Source organism: Pleuronectes platessa, chromosome 24 (genome assembly GCF_947347685.1).
Source record: "Pleuronectes platessa chromosome 24, fPlePla1.1, whole genome shotgun sequence".
Lineage (NCBI taxonomy): Eukaryota > Metazoa > Chordata > Actinopteri > Pleuronectiformes > Pleuronectidae > Pleuronectes > Pleuronectes platessa.
This window is the reverse complement of record NC_070649.1, coordinates 376,815-391,123: the sequence shown is the minus strand read 5'-3', so window position 1 is coordinate 391,123 and position 14,309 is coordinate 376,815. Positions and strand designations below refer to the sequence as shown.

The 14,309-nt window shown below is 45.1% G+C and overlaps 1 protein-coding gene across 1 annotated transcript; it reads left to right on the top strand.

Annotated features, from left to right (window-relative positions):
* The first annotated feature begins 4,120 nt into the window (after window positions 1–4,120).
* Window positions 4,121–8,916, top strand: LOC128430932 (vesicle transport protein SFT2B-like). Its single transcript, XM_053417068.1, has 8 exons — window positions 4,121–4,192; window positions 4,651–4,740; window positions 4,858–4,943; window positions 7,939–8,020; window positions 8,158–8,193; window positions 8,496–8,554; window positions 8,665–8,694; window positions 8,877–8,916. Exons 1-8 carry the CDS (start codon window positions 4,121–4,123, stop codon window positions 8,914–8,916), a joined length of 495 nt encoding a protein of 164 aa, XP_053273043.1.
* The last annotated feature ends 5,393 nt before the right edge of the window (window positions 8,917–14,309 follow it).

Here is a 14,309-nt window from a genome sequence, read left to right as displayed (position 1 = left end):
CAGATTTGTCAGATTAACACCGAGCTGTCATGTCATCACTGGAGGGAAGACGGGATTCAAACCTGCGGGTCAGGGTTTAGGGTTACACTCAGAGACAGCAGCTGCAGCGTGGCCCCTTTGTGTGGCGGCTCAGTGTGACCAGGACGGATCTGCTCGGGTTGATCTGGTTTCACAGTGACGATGATTCTGGAACGGTTCATTGTTCATCCTGACTCCTCATGTTCTGTGTCAGCTCGAGTCCCGTCTCTGAAACCATCAAGTGCTCAGCTTCTTCTGAGGCCCGTGTTGCACAGGCTCCTTCTCCAGCTTCAGGACTGTGTGCACCAGGAGTCCCTTTGTAAAGCTCTACATGAAACACAGGCTCTTTTTAAAGCTCTACACAAGTCAGAGATCCTCTGAAAGCTGTTTGTTCATCAATCCTCTTTTCTAAGTGTCTCTTTGTCCAGGAGTCACTTTTTAAGGCTCTAGATCCAAACAATGCTTCTTTTAGAGCTGGATGCTGTCGACTCTACGTTAAAGGTCCATGTTCACCTGGAGCCTCTCGACGTCCACGTGACGCTCAGCATTACATCTGTTTCACCTTCATGTTCTGGAGTCACACATTTTACAGACATGTTGAACTGTGTGCGTTGGTAGATTATTTATCATTAATAAAACGTCTGTCCTGCTTCAGTCGTTTCTTGCCAAATCGTCTGAAGAGGTTTTCTTTGTTTTTCTACTGGAGCAGATTGAGGAGGCCAACAGGTAAATATAAACCCATTAGACCACAGTGACAGCCTTGAACGTCCATTCAATCCATTACACACACTCACAGACACACACAGACACACACACACACTGTGGGATGTTTAGGAGGAAGGAGGTAATGGAGGATAAAGCTAAAGTCTGAACATCTGAACGACACAAGAGGAAGCACTTAATGTTTATTCACCTGCTGCAGTCGTGACATTCACTGAGTCACAGCTATGCTTCAATATCTTAATCACAATATCAGATTCTATATATGTCTTTGAAAACATCAGATCCACATCATCATCACAATATTCACATCAATAAAATGTTCTTCTTTTGACCCGTTTTTCTTCACTGTAAAAGAGCTTGTGTTTTATTAACACTGTTTATCAGCAGTAACGGAAAGTGATGGACTATATTTATATTTAGAATAACACACACACAACAACTGGTGACAAGGACATAGTTTCCCTGGAACTGCAATTCCCTCCTTTTACATTTGAGAGGGGGGGGGGGGGGGGGGGGGGGGGTGACCTCCAGACCTGATGTGTGGTTGTTTGTTCAATCAGTGTATTTATTTCACATGTATTTATTTCAAATGTTTTTATTCAATATGTATTTATTTAATGTTTATTAATGTCTATGTGCAAGTGGCAGCTGTGAAACTTGTTTTTTAATTATTTGAACAAAGTTCTGTCTCATGTTGGAAGATCAGATTGTAAACAGTTACTTATGTTTTGAACTGATATTATTTCTGTGTGATCAGTAAATTCAACTTTAATTTAATTTAATTTAATTTAATTTAATTTAATTCTTTCATTTTTAATTAACCGCCATCTCATCGCACCTGCGTCTCAAACGATCTGCTCTTGTTGGAGTGTGCTCCACTAATCAGAGGCGTGGCCTGGTCCGCGCTGGTTCCCTCAACCAATCAGCGCTGTGCTGTGGTTTGTTTGTGGAGAACGGAAGTGACGGAGGAAACAAGTGATGAAGACAAGATGAAGAAACGAGTAGAAACCCTGTGGTAGTAAAGGAGAAACTGATGAACGAGCGTTCGGCTTGTTTCACTGTTAAAGAGACAAAGTTGATCCTGAGACGTGAAAACCAAACTGAACAAGCTGCTGCCGACAGCTAGCTGCGAGCTAGCATTAGCCTTAGCATTAGCGGACGGCTAGCTGCGAGCTAGCATTAGCATTAGCCGACAGCTAGCTGCGAGCTAGCGTTAGCGTTAGCCGACAGGTAACTGCACGCCTAAATTAGCATTAGCGTTAGCCAAGCGTCATCACTTTCAGGATGTTATATGTTTAATAATGTTTAATTATATGTAGAACTCGTCTTTAACTCTGCAATTGTAAATTAAATCTTTCACTTATTTAATGTTTGTATTCACTTACTCGCACTTTGGATTGGTTGAATGATTATTTATCATGTAAATGTAATTTAGTCTTTTAAAGAGGAGAATTCTAACATTAACTTCATTTATACATATTTATATAAATGCAGAATAGTAAACTTAAAGATATCTAGACTCTACAGCTTAAAGAGCAAAGGAGTGTTTCCCCCTTCTCTACTTCAGGAACACAATTATTTAGTGTTTTCTGTGATTGTATTTATTGAAATATTGATTCAGGTTGATAATGTAACTGTATGTTCTGTGTGGAGTATATTCCTGCAGTGTTTGTACATGAAGATAAAATACTTCTAACCAGAGAACGAGCTCCATCAGTGTTTAACTCTGGTCTATGTTCTCGACGTCCCTCGGGTGTGAGGAGCTGGAACACACTGATGAAGATAAAGATGAAGGTCAGTGGGAGGGCTCCTCTCTACGGAGGCAGCCATGTTTTTTTACAGAAGCCCAGACTGGATAAACTCAACCTTTTTGTTTCTATGGAACATGCATCTTCACCACTAGATGTCACTAAATTCTACACACGGAACATTTTTCAAACGTTTGGATTCCATCAGAAATCTTCCTCCAGTGTCGTGGTCTGATGTGAGTCATGTTTTTATTCTCTTACTCGTAGTTTCACTTTAAATCTGTTAGTGTGTGAATATCAGAAGAACGTCTTTATAAACACAACGAACTTCAACTCGATGAATCCACTGGTTTTCATCTTCATAACAAAACAATGTGACGTCACTGACTTTACTTCACTGACGATCCAGAGGAACGGGTCCGGCTGAGAGGCAGCGCCCTCTGCTGGATCTTTAGGCAAACTACTGCAATCAGGTTCTGGACTGTATTTTAAATAAGTTATAGTTGAAGAATAAAGTTTGAATGAGCGTTTTAAATAAACTGCTGGTTTTAAAGAGTAAAAGTGATTTACTACAAACTGACTCAATGTTGACGGAGGGTATAAACATGTCACTTCTCAGGTTGGATTCCATAGACTGAAGAAGAGACAAATGTGGAGAAACCTTGACTCAGGACAGAGGATCCGTCTCTGAACATGCTGGTGACAGCTGGGGACTCTATTCATTGTCCACACACTGACACTATTAAACATCATGACGTCGTGTGATACGTGTGATGGTCACAGACTTGTCATCTGGAGCTGTGCAGTGAAAACCAGGTTCAATTCAACAAGAGGTGAGAATGTTTATGGTAAGAAGCTTCTTTGACAGCAGCTGCATACTGAACATTACATCAGTGATGATCTTCTGTTGCTTTTCCAGCTGACACAGAAGAACTGTGACAGAAACACTTCATCAACCAACATGAAGGATTTCACACCAACAGTCACGTCTTCATCTGCATCAGTTACAAAGACGACTCGCAATCTACTTTATTTACTTAGTAAACACATTCCTATCAAACCTTTCACTTCCTGTGAGATTCCTTTGGAATCGTCTTCACCACCTTCGAGTCCAGTGAACTAAACCAACGTCAGCACAGGGGGTTTCTGGGTATTGAAGTTTCAATTGGCCTCTTTCTCCTGAGAGATACAGGTGTGAACTGGGATTAGGTGCAGTTTGTCAGTGCAGCCGCCAGATGGCGCTCTGTCTCTGCAGATGTACTTCATTTGTCTCATCACATGTTAAACGTGTGTGAAATACCCTTTACAACAGTAAAGACTCATTACTGCTACCATTATATTGAGTGTGAACAGAAACACTGCTCTACAGTCACATACATGTGATACTGAGTTTGGTTCAGCTCCATTGTTGATGCAGCCCGAGGGATGTGTGTACTTTATGTGTGAAGACACTTTGTTCAGGTTCAAGAAACTGTCCTCACAGATATGTAAATAATGAGTGTGTGTTGATGCTAATGAGACAAGAGGTCGACCCAGTTCTAGAGCATCAAGTGTTGACCACCTGTTTGTCGGTTTGTCTCCGGTTGAGTGTGAAACATCTGGAAACATCTGGAAACATCCTGAGCAAGTTAATGGATAAATTAAAGAAGGTGCTGAGCGGGCAGGACGTGGGCGGGGACACGGAGGACCCCGGGGTCCTGGAGGTGAGTGCGGCTGCTAGCTGCTAGCTGCTAGCTGTTAGCTGATAGCATGTGAAGGAGAACACAGCTGTTCAGTCACTGAGCCACTTGGTTGAATTTGACTTAGAATCATTTCATCTATTCAAACGTCAAAATATTGTGGACTTTAAAGTGATGATAACGTTTTAAACTGATTTTACTCATGAATTCATGAGTCAGTCTTTTTACAATGTCATGAAAATGTTTATGATTCATCTGAAACACATATTGTTCACGTTATTACACATAAGTAATGCAATAATAATATTAAGTGTTTAAAGTTAAAACTAATCCCTGAAATAAACTGTTCTAATCTCACACTTATCATTTATAGAAATGAGTCAAACTGAAGGAAGTAAACTGGGATGAAACTTTGTCAATATTTGATTTGACCTGAAGCAGTTTGTCTGTGTAACCTCCACCTGATGATGTCATGTGTGCAGAGAGCCAATCAGGCGACCACGTTGGCCTGGGGCAAGAGGGTGAAGGGCTTCCTGGTCTGCTTCATACTGGGATTGTTCATGTCTTTACTGGTGAGTCCGTGTGGCTGTACCTCAATGGTACGCCTGTTGGTTTCTATGGTAACGTGTATTCCACCTGTCTGTCGTCTTGTTTGTTTCCATGGTAACAGCATGGTCCTCTGTCCTCAGTCCACCTTCATGGTTTGGATCCCGGGCTTCGGTCTCGCTGTCTTCGTTGTCTTCTACACGGTGGGAAACATCTGCGTTCTGGCCAGGTAACAACTCAAACACTCCTGGTGTCTCTCCTGGTGTCTGTCCCGGTGTCTCTCCTAGTGTCTCTCCCTGTGTCTCTCTCGGTGTCTCTCCCTGTGTCTCTCCCTGTGTCTCTCTCGGTGTCTCTCCCGGTGTCTCTCCTTGTGTCTCTCCTTGTGTCTCTCTCGGTGTCGCTCTCGGTGTCTCTCTCGGTGTCTCTCCCGGTGTCTCTCCCGGTGTCTCTCCCTGTGTCTCTCCCGGTGTCTCTCCCGGTGTCTCTCCCAGTGTCTCTCCTTGTGTCTCTCCTTGTGTCTCTCCTTGTGTCTCTCTCGGTGTCTCTCTCGGTGTCTCTCCCGGTGTCTCTCCCGGTGTCTCTCCCGGTGTCTCTCCCGGTGTCTCTCCCGGTGTCTCTCCTTGTGTCTCTCTCGGTGTCTCTCCCGGTGTCTCTCATTGTGTCTCTCCTTGTGTCTCTCTCGGTGTCGCTCTCGGTGTCTCTCCCGGTGTCTCTCCCGGTGTCTCTCCTTGTGTCTCTCCCGGTGTCTCTCCTTGTGTCTCTCCTTGTGTCTCTCCTTGTGTCTCTCCTTGTGTCTCTCTCGGTGTCTCTCCTTGTGTCTCTCCTTGTGTCTCTCCTTGTGTCTCGCCTTGTGTCTCTCCTTGTGTCTCTCCCGGTGTCTCTCCCGGTGTCTCTCCTTGTGTCTCTCCTTGTGTCTCTCCTTGTGTCTCTCTCGGTGTATCTCCTTGTGTTTCTCCTTGTGTCTCTCCTTGTGTCTCTCCCGGTGTCTCTCCCGGTGTCTCTCCTTGTGTCTCTCCTTGTGTCTCTCCTTGTGTCTCTCTCGGTGTCTCTCTCGGTGTCTCTCCTTGTGTCTCTCCTTGTGTCTCTCCCGGTGTCTCTCCCGGTGTCTCTCCTTGTGTCTCTCCTTGTGTCTCTCCTTGTGTCTCTCCCGGTGTCTCTCCCGGTGTCTCTCCTTGTGTCTCTCCTTGTGTCTCTCCTTGTGTCTCTCTCGGTGTCTCTCTCGGTGTCTCTCTCGGTGTCTCTCTCGGTGTCTCTCCCGGTGTCTCTCCCGGTGTCTCTCCCTGTGTCTCTCCTTGTGTCTCTCCTTGTGTCTCTCTCGGTGTCTCTCTCGGTGTCTCTCCCGGTGTCTCTCCCGGTGTCTCTCCTTGTGTCTCTCCTTGTGTCTCTCCTTGTGTCTCTCCCGGTGTCTCTCCCGGTGTCTCTCCCGGTGTCTCTCCTTGTGTCTCTCCTGGTGTCTCTCCCGGTGTCTCTCCCGGTGTCTCTCCTTGTGTCTCTCCCGGTGTATCTCCCGGTGTCTCTCCCGGTGTCTCTCCCGGTGTCTCTCCTTGTGTCTCTCCTTGTGTCTCTCCCGGTGTCTCTCCTTGTGTCTCTCCCGGTGTCTCTCCCGGTGTCTCTCCTTGTGTCTCTCCTGGTATCTCTCCTGGTCTCATCTGGTGTCTCTCCTTGTGTCACTCCTTGTGTCTCTCCTGGTGTCTCTCCCAGTGTCTCTCCCAGTGTCTCTCCTTGTGTCTCTCCTTGTGTCTCCCCTTGTGTCTCTCCTAGTGTCTCTCCCGGTGTCTCTCCCTGTGTCTCTCCTTGTGTCTCTCCTTGTGTCTCTCTCGGTGTCTCTCTCGGTGTCTCTCCCGGTGTCTCTCCCGGTGTCTCTCCTTGTGTCTCTCCTTGTGTCTCTCCTTGTGTCTCTCCCGGTGTCTCTCCCGGTGTCTCTCCCGGTGTCTCTCCTTGTGTCTCTCCTGGTGTCTCTCCCGGTGTCTCTCCCGGTGTCTCTCCTTGTGTCTCTCCCGGTGTATCTCCCGGTGTCTCTCCCGGTGTCTCTCCCGGTGTCTCTCCTTGTGTCTCTCCTTGTGTCTCTCCTTGTGTCTCTCCCAGTGTCTCTACCGGTGTCTCTCCTTGTGTCTCTCCTTGTGTCTCTCCTTGTGTCTCTCCCGGTGTCTCTCCCGGTGTCTCTCCCGGTGTCTCTCCTTGTGTCTCTCCTGGTGTCTCTCCCGGTGTCTCTCCCGGTGTCTCTCCTTGTGTCTCTCCCGGTGTATCTCCCGGTGTCTCTCCCGGTGTCTCTCCCGGTGTCTCTCCTTGTGTCTCTCCTTGTGTCTCTCCCGGTGTCTCTCCCGGTGTCTCTCCTTGTGTCTCTCCCGGTGTCTCTCCTTGTGTCTCTCCTTGTGTCTCTCCCGGTGTCTCTCCTTGTGTCTCTCCTTGTGTCTCTCCCGGTGTCTCTCCCGGTGTCTCTCCTGGTGTCTCTCCTTGTGTCTCTCCTTGTGTCTCTCCCGGTGTCTCTCCTTGTGTCTCTCCTTGTGTATCTCCCGGTGTCTCTCCCGGTGTCTCTCCTTGTGTCTCTCCTTGTGTATCTCCCGGTGTCTCTCCCGGTGTCTCTCCCGGTGTCTCTCCTTGTGTCTCTCCTTGTGTCTCTCCCGGTGTCTCTCCTTGTGTCTCTCCTTGTGTCTCTCCCGGTGTCTCTCCCGGTGTCTCTCCTGGTGTCTCTCCTTGTGTCTCTCCTTGTGTCTCTCCCGGTGTCTCTACCGGTGTCTCTCCTTGTGTCTCTCCTTGTGTCTCTCCCAGTGTCTCTCCCGGTGTCTCTCCCGGTGTCTCTCCTTGTGTCTCTCCTTGTGTCTCTCCTTGTGTCACTCCTTGTGTCTCTCCTGGTGTCTCTCCTAGTGTCTCTCCTTGTGTCTCTCCTAGTGTCTCTCCTGGTGTCTCTCCCAGTGTCTCTCCTTGTGTCTCTCCCGGTGTCTCTCCCGGTGTCTATCCCGGTGTCTCTCCTTGTGTCTCTCCTGTTCTCATCTGGTCTCATCTGGTGTCTCTCCCGGTGTCTTTCCTGGTGTCTCTACTGGTGTCTCTCCTTGTGTCTCTCCTGGTGTCTCACAGATAAAATAAGACCAAATATGTAAACAGTCAAATAAAAGATCCAATCAGTAATGATTAGAAGGGAGAAACTAGATTACCCATCATTCCCGGAGGCGTGTGCTGCCCTCCAGTGGTGTCAGTCGGTGTCACACCTGGTGTTGTGCTTTCAGCATCATGTTCTTGGTGGGGCCGTGGCGGCAGCTGAGGACCATGTGCGCCAGAGAGCGAGCGCTGGCCACCGTCCTGGTTCTGGTGAGAGGAACTCCCAACTGGTTCAGTGTCCAATGTTTTCATGTCTGACTCATGAACGTGTCATCTGTACTTATTAAATATATAACCCAGTTGTCTAGATGAACGTAGCTTCAGGTTTCACGTGTGTTCCTCTGCAGGTTTGTCTGGTGTTGACGCTCTGCTCGGCCTATTTGGTGAGAAACAAGAACCTCACAGCCAATCACGGACCTCGGTTTAGTTGTGATGTACAAATCGCTGCTGGAAACATTCATGTCAAGTTTTGTGTTGATGTTGTGACTCATCATTATGAAGCCAAAACATTTGTATGACGTTCAACACAAGACTTTGTGTTGTTGATATGATGTCACTTCCTGTGTTAGAAAGCCCCGCCCACAGCTTCCTGTTTCCAGATGCTGTGTTGTAATAACGTCTCTCTCTCTCTCTCTCTCTCTCTCTCTCTCTCTCTCTCTCTCTCTCTCTCTCTCTCTCTCTCCAGTGGACGAATTACACCCTCGCTCTGATTTTCTGTCTCCTCCAAGTTTTGGCTTTCACCTGGTATAATACACACACACACACACACACACACACACACACACACACACACACACACACACACGGTCCATCTGTCCCTGTGTTGTACCTGACTGCTGTTGTGTTTGTCACAGGTACGGCCTCTCATACCTCCCCTTTGCCAGGTAACACACACACATACACACACACACACACACACACACACATACACACACATACATGTACAAAGATACAACTTTTATTGTAAGAGCTTAAATCTAAAATGAAATCATTGTGTAGTAACAGAACAAATACTCTTACAATATTTATCTACCGTTTCCACTCATAATTTTTTTGTGTCTTTCAGAGAAGGCATCTTGAAACTCTGTTCAAGCTTCTGCTGCTGATCATCAGGGTCCGTCCGACCAATCAGCAAGCAGGATCCTCACCTTAACGTTCTGTGCATGTTACAGTGTTTGTTTACCTCCGGGACACGATCCCAGTTTGTCTCTCGATCCCAGTTTGTCTCTCGATCCCAGTCTGTCTCTCGATCCCAGTCTGTCTCTCGATCCTCGTTTGACTCGTCTCGTCTTCGTCTCATTTCACCACAAAAACTAAATGTTTTAGTTTTTGTGGTGAAATGAAACTGATCTGGATTCAGTCGGATCCTGGTTCTTACACAATATTTATATTTTAATGCAGCCGCACGTGTTGAAGAGGTTTTCATTTATAATAATCTGCTGTAATTACATGTTTATTAACTGGTGTAATGTATTAATGCATAATATACAAACGGACTGTGATGTCTGTTTGTTTCCTCTCTGTGTTTCCTGTTTGTTTCCACTGTGTTTCCTGTTGGTTTCCTCTCTGTTTCCTGTTTGTTTCCTCTCTGTTTCCTGTTTGTTTCCACTGTGTTTCCTGTTTGTTTCCTCTCTTTTTCCTGTTTGTTTCCTCTCTGTTTCCTGTTTGTTTCCTTTCTGTTTCCTCTCTGTTTCCTGTTTGTTTCCTCTCTGTTTCCTGTTTGTTTCCTCTCTGTTTCCTCTCTGTGTTTTCTGTTTGTTTCCTCTCTGTACCCTGTTTGTTTCCTCTCTGTTTCCTCTCTCTGTTTCCTGTTTGTTTCCTCTCTGTTTCCTGTTTGTTTCCTCTCTGTTTCCTCTATATTTCCTGTTTGTTTCCTCTCTGTGCTTCCTGTTTGTTTCCTCTGTGTTTCCTCTGTGTTTCCTGTTTGTTTCCTCTCTCATTCCTATTTGTTTCCTCTTTGTTTCCTGTTTGTTTCCTCTCTGTGATTCCTGTTTGTTTCCTCTGTTTCCTGTTTGTTTCCTCTGTTTCCTGTTTGTTTCCTCTCTGTTTCCTCTCTGTTTCCTCTATGTTTCCTCTATGTTTCCTCTCTCTGTTCCTGTTTCTTTCCTCTCTGTTTCCTGTTTGTTTCCTCTCTGTTTCCTCTCTGTTTCCTCTGTGCTTCCTCTCTGTTTCCTCTGTGCTTCCTCTCTGTTTCCTCTCTGTTTCCTCTCTGTTTCCTCTCTGTTTCCTCTGTGCTTCCTCTCTGTTTCCTCTGTGCTTCCTCTCTGTTTCCTCTCTGTTTCCTCTCTGTTTCCTCTCTGTTTCTTCTCTGTTTCCTCTCTGTTTCCTCTGTGTTTCCTGTTTGTTTCCTCTCTCATTCCTATTTGTTTCCTCTCTGTTTCCTGTTTGTTTCCTCTCTGTGATTCCTGTTTGTTTCCTCTGTTTCCTGTTTGTTTCCTCTGTTTCCTGTTTGTTTCCTCTGTTTCCTCTATGTTTCCTCTATGTTTCCTCTCTCTGTTCCTGTTTCTTTCCTCTCTGTTTCCTGTTTGTTTCCTCTCTGTTTCCTCTCTGTTTCCTCTGTGCTTCCTCTCTGTTTCCTCTCTGTTTTCTCTCTGTTTCTTCTCGGTTTCCTCTCTGTTTCCTCTGTGCTTCCTGTTTGTTTCCTCTCTGTTTCCTGTTTGTTTCCTCTCTGTTTCCTCTCTGTTTCCTCTGTGCTTCCTCTCTGTTTCCTCTGTGCTTCCTCTCTGTTTCCTGTGTGCTTCCTGTTTGTTTCCTCTCTGTTTCCTCTCTGTTTCCTCTGTGCTTCCTCTCTGTTTCCTCTGTGCTTCCTGTTTGTTTCCTCTCTTTGCTTCCTGGTTTTACATCTTCATTGTAAACTTGTTTTTTTTAACATGTATTAAATTATTATTTGTGTCTGACTTACAGAAACAGTTTGTGCGACGTTGTTAAAACATTCATGTATTGAATGTGTCAAGTTTCTATAAAACACAATGTGACTGGTTTAGAGTCGAGCTGGTGTCAGATCAGATCTTTCTGTTGTGTTAAAAAGCAGTAAGTTGTGTAGTGAATTGTGTTCCCATGTTTACCTGCCGTCGTCATTAATGTCGTCTTTGTGCCTGTTAAGTCTCTAAAGCCTGTAAATCTCCACCTCCACCGGCCGCTGATTAAAACACACACACACAAACACACAGGTATCGTATGTCGCTGTGTGTGTGTGTGTGTTTGTGTGTGTGTGTTTCCAGATGTTGGATTTGACCTCTTCTCCATTACATGCTGGTCTGAGCAGCTCAGGCGGTTTTCTCTTTTAAACTCGAGTCCTTGTTTCCTGTTTGTTCAAATCTGTGGATCTTCAGCTGTAGAACAACAAAACTGATCTGAGACCAAAACGTTTCCTTCGTCCACACGATGAAATGTTTTCACCGTTTTTATATTAAAAACTCAAACGTGGTCGTACGAGGCTCAAGTATTTCATGTTTACATGCAGAGGTTTTAAATCGTGACTTAAAGCTGCAGTGAGCCTGTAAGTGAGCAGCAGCGCCCCCTGCAGACACGTGGTCATTACTCATTAGCATGTGCCCTGCGATCACACAAACCTCCACTAGGGGCCGTGTGTTTCTGTGTTTCTGTGTTTCTGTGTTGAGTTGTGATCTTCAGCTTGGATCTCGACTCGGCCTCAGTTTTACCCTCCAGGCCTTCAGGGCTGAAGCTGCTGTTTCCTGGTGAAGAAGTTTTCTTCTCACTGAATCCAGATGTTCGTGAAGGTTTTGGAATCCGATTAGAAAAAGTTTTGTTGTTCTGCCTCAGATTGAATCTGTTGTTTCATCGGACTTTGTTCCTCATGTGATTAATGATTTACAATCAGTGTAAATCTAATAATTAATCATAAGTTTAAGATGTTTTTATACCTTTTGTTTGGATTCAACATAATTGACTTTGTTTGGTGGGTAGCGGTCGAGCGAGGAGCATGATCAGTGAGAGAGAGAGAGAGGTCGAGCGAGGCTGTGTGTGTAATGGGGGAGAGAGAGAGAGCTGCAGCGAGCTGAGGTCTCTGATTGTTTCTGATCAGTTGAAGCTTCACATCTGAAGAAAAAGACTTCATTAGAATTAATCAACATTTTAATCATTCTTTGATTTTCTGGATTTTATTCACTTCACAGGTGAGCTCATTTTATTTTTCATCTTTATTTGCTTGCAGGCTCTTATTTATCATTTCACTAGATAAATTGTAATTTGTATTTTATTATTAAATATACATTATATTAAATTCTGATATTGTAGATTTAAGTATTATCTGTGCCTCTTCATGACATTGATGTTAAATTAAATGTTTTTTCTGAATTCACCACTGAAGTGAAGTCACCACTGCTCCGTGCACCTGCAGGAAACGTTTACTATTCTTATTACAATAAAAACTTCTACTTACCTGCTCGTTTATATTCACACGTTTATATTTCAATCTGGTTTAGAAATATGCAAAATAATATAGTTTTACTTCGGGTTCCAAGTTTGTCATTTTTTGTTTGGATTTTATATTTTAACCCAAAACTGACTCAAACGTGAGAAAATGAATTATAATATATTTTGAAATATAACATTGTAAAGTGATTATTTTCATTATCTTTAATAATTTTCTTTTTCAACTGAGTTTAATTTGGCTCGAGATGAATTTGAAAAATAAATAATCTTCGAAGCAGAAATGTTAAAGTATAAATTTAGTTTTTATTTTACTCTGTTAAATGTTGAGCTGCGTCTCATAATGAAACAAACTCAATCTAATTCTAAGCAGAACTTGTATAAATAATAAAAAATAACAGATTTTCAGTTAATAAATTGGATGAAGTTTTTCATCTGGTGTAAAACAGGAAAGTGATTCAGCGAGAAATGAAACATAATCTTTTGTTCTGTGGTGAAACAAATAAAGTTTATTTAAAGGATTTTAATTTGATTGTCAAAATATTTATCTTAATTTCTGGAATTTTCAAATAATCAGTGAAAATACATGAAACTTCTCTTCCTGCTTCCTGGAGACGTATCCGGACTCTGAACCAACACTTGAGTCTCTAAATGGAAAATTTAAATAAATCAAATATTTTTAAATATAAGGAAAGAAAAGCAGTGGATGTTTGTCGGCCATGTTTTCATTTCAACAAAAATGACCTCGACTTCTGCGTAACATTCTTCTTCTTTGGTAAATGACGCACGACAGGTTGGTGCTCTACTGCCACCACCTGGTGGGTGGAGCTCGTTGTGACCGAACTTTGATCAAACCTCACAAGGTTCAGAAATCAGACGTCATGTGACTCAAGTTGTTAAAGTTTCGTCATGTTTCCACGTTGTCCCTGTGTCTTTGTGTCTCTGTGTCCCTGTGTCTTTGTGTCTCTGTGTCTCCGTGTCTCTCTGTGTCTCTGTGTCTCTGTGTCTCTCTGTCTCTGTCTCTCTGTGTCCCTGTGTCTCTGTGTCCCTGTGTCTTTGTGTCTCTCTGTCTCTGTGTCCCTGTGTCTTTGTGTCTCCGTGTCTCTCTGTGTCTCTGTGTCTCTGTGTCTCTCTGTCTCCGTGTCTCCGTGTCTCTGTGTCTCCGTGTCTCTCTGTCCCTGTGTCTCCGTGTCTCTCTGTCCCTGTGTCTTTGTGTCCCTGTGTCTTTGTGTCCCTGTGTCTCTGTGTCTCCGTGTCCCTGTGTCTCTGTGTCTCTGTGTCTCCGTGTCTCTGTGTCTCTGTGTCTCTGTGTCCCTGTGTCTTTGTGTCCCTGTGTCTTTGTGTCTCTGTGTCTCTCTGTCCCTGTGTCTTTGTGTCTCTGTGTCTCTCTGTCCCTGTGTCTTTGTGTCCCTGTGTCTTTGTGTCCCTGTGTCTCTGTGTCTCCGTGTCCCTGTGTCTCTGTGTCTCTGTGTCTCCGTGTCTCTGTGTCTCTGTGTCTCCGTGTCCCTGTGTCCCTGTGTCTCTGTGTCTCCGTGTCTCTGTGTCTCTGTGTCTCCGTGTCCCTGTGTCTCTGTGTCTCTGTGTCTCCGTGTCTCTGTGTCTCTGTGTCTCTGTGTCCCTGTGTCCCTGTGTCTCTGTGTCTCCGTGTCTCTGTGTCTCTGTGTCTCCGTGTCCCTGTGTCCCTGTGTCTCTGTGTCTCTGTGTCTCTGTGTCTCTCTGTCCCTGTCTCTTTGTGTCCCTGTGTCTCTGTGTCTCTGTGTCTCCGTGTCCCTGTGTCCCTGTGTCTCTGTGTCTCCGTGTCTCTCTGTCCCTGTGTCTCTGTGTCTCTGTGTCCCTGTGTCTTTGTGTCCCTGTGTCTCTCTGTGTCTTTGTGTCTTTGTGTCCCTGTGTCCCTGTGTCTCTGTGTCCCTGTGTCTCTCTGTGTCTTTGTGTCTTTGTGTCCCTGTGTCTCTGTGTCCCTGTGTCCCTGTGTCTTTGTGTCCCTGTGTCCCTGTGTCTTTGTGTCCCTGTGTCTCTCTGTGTCTTTGTGTCCCTGTGTCCCTGTGTCCCTGTGTCTCTGTGTCTCTCTGTCCCTGTGTCTCCGTGTCTCTGTGTCTCTGTGTCCCTG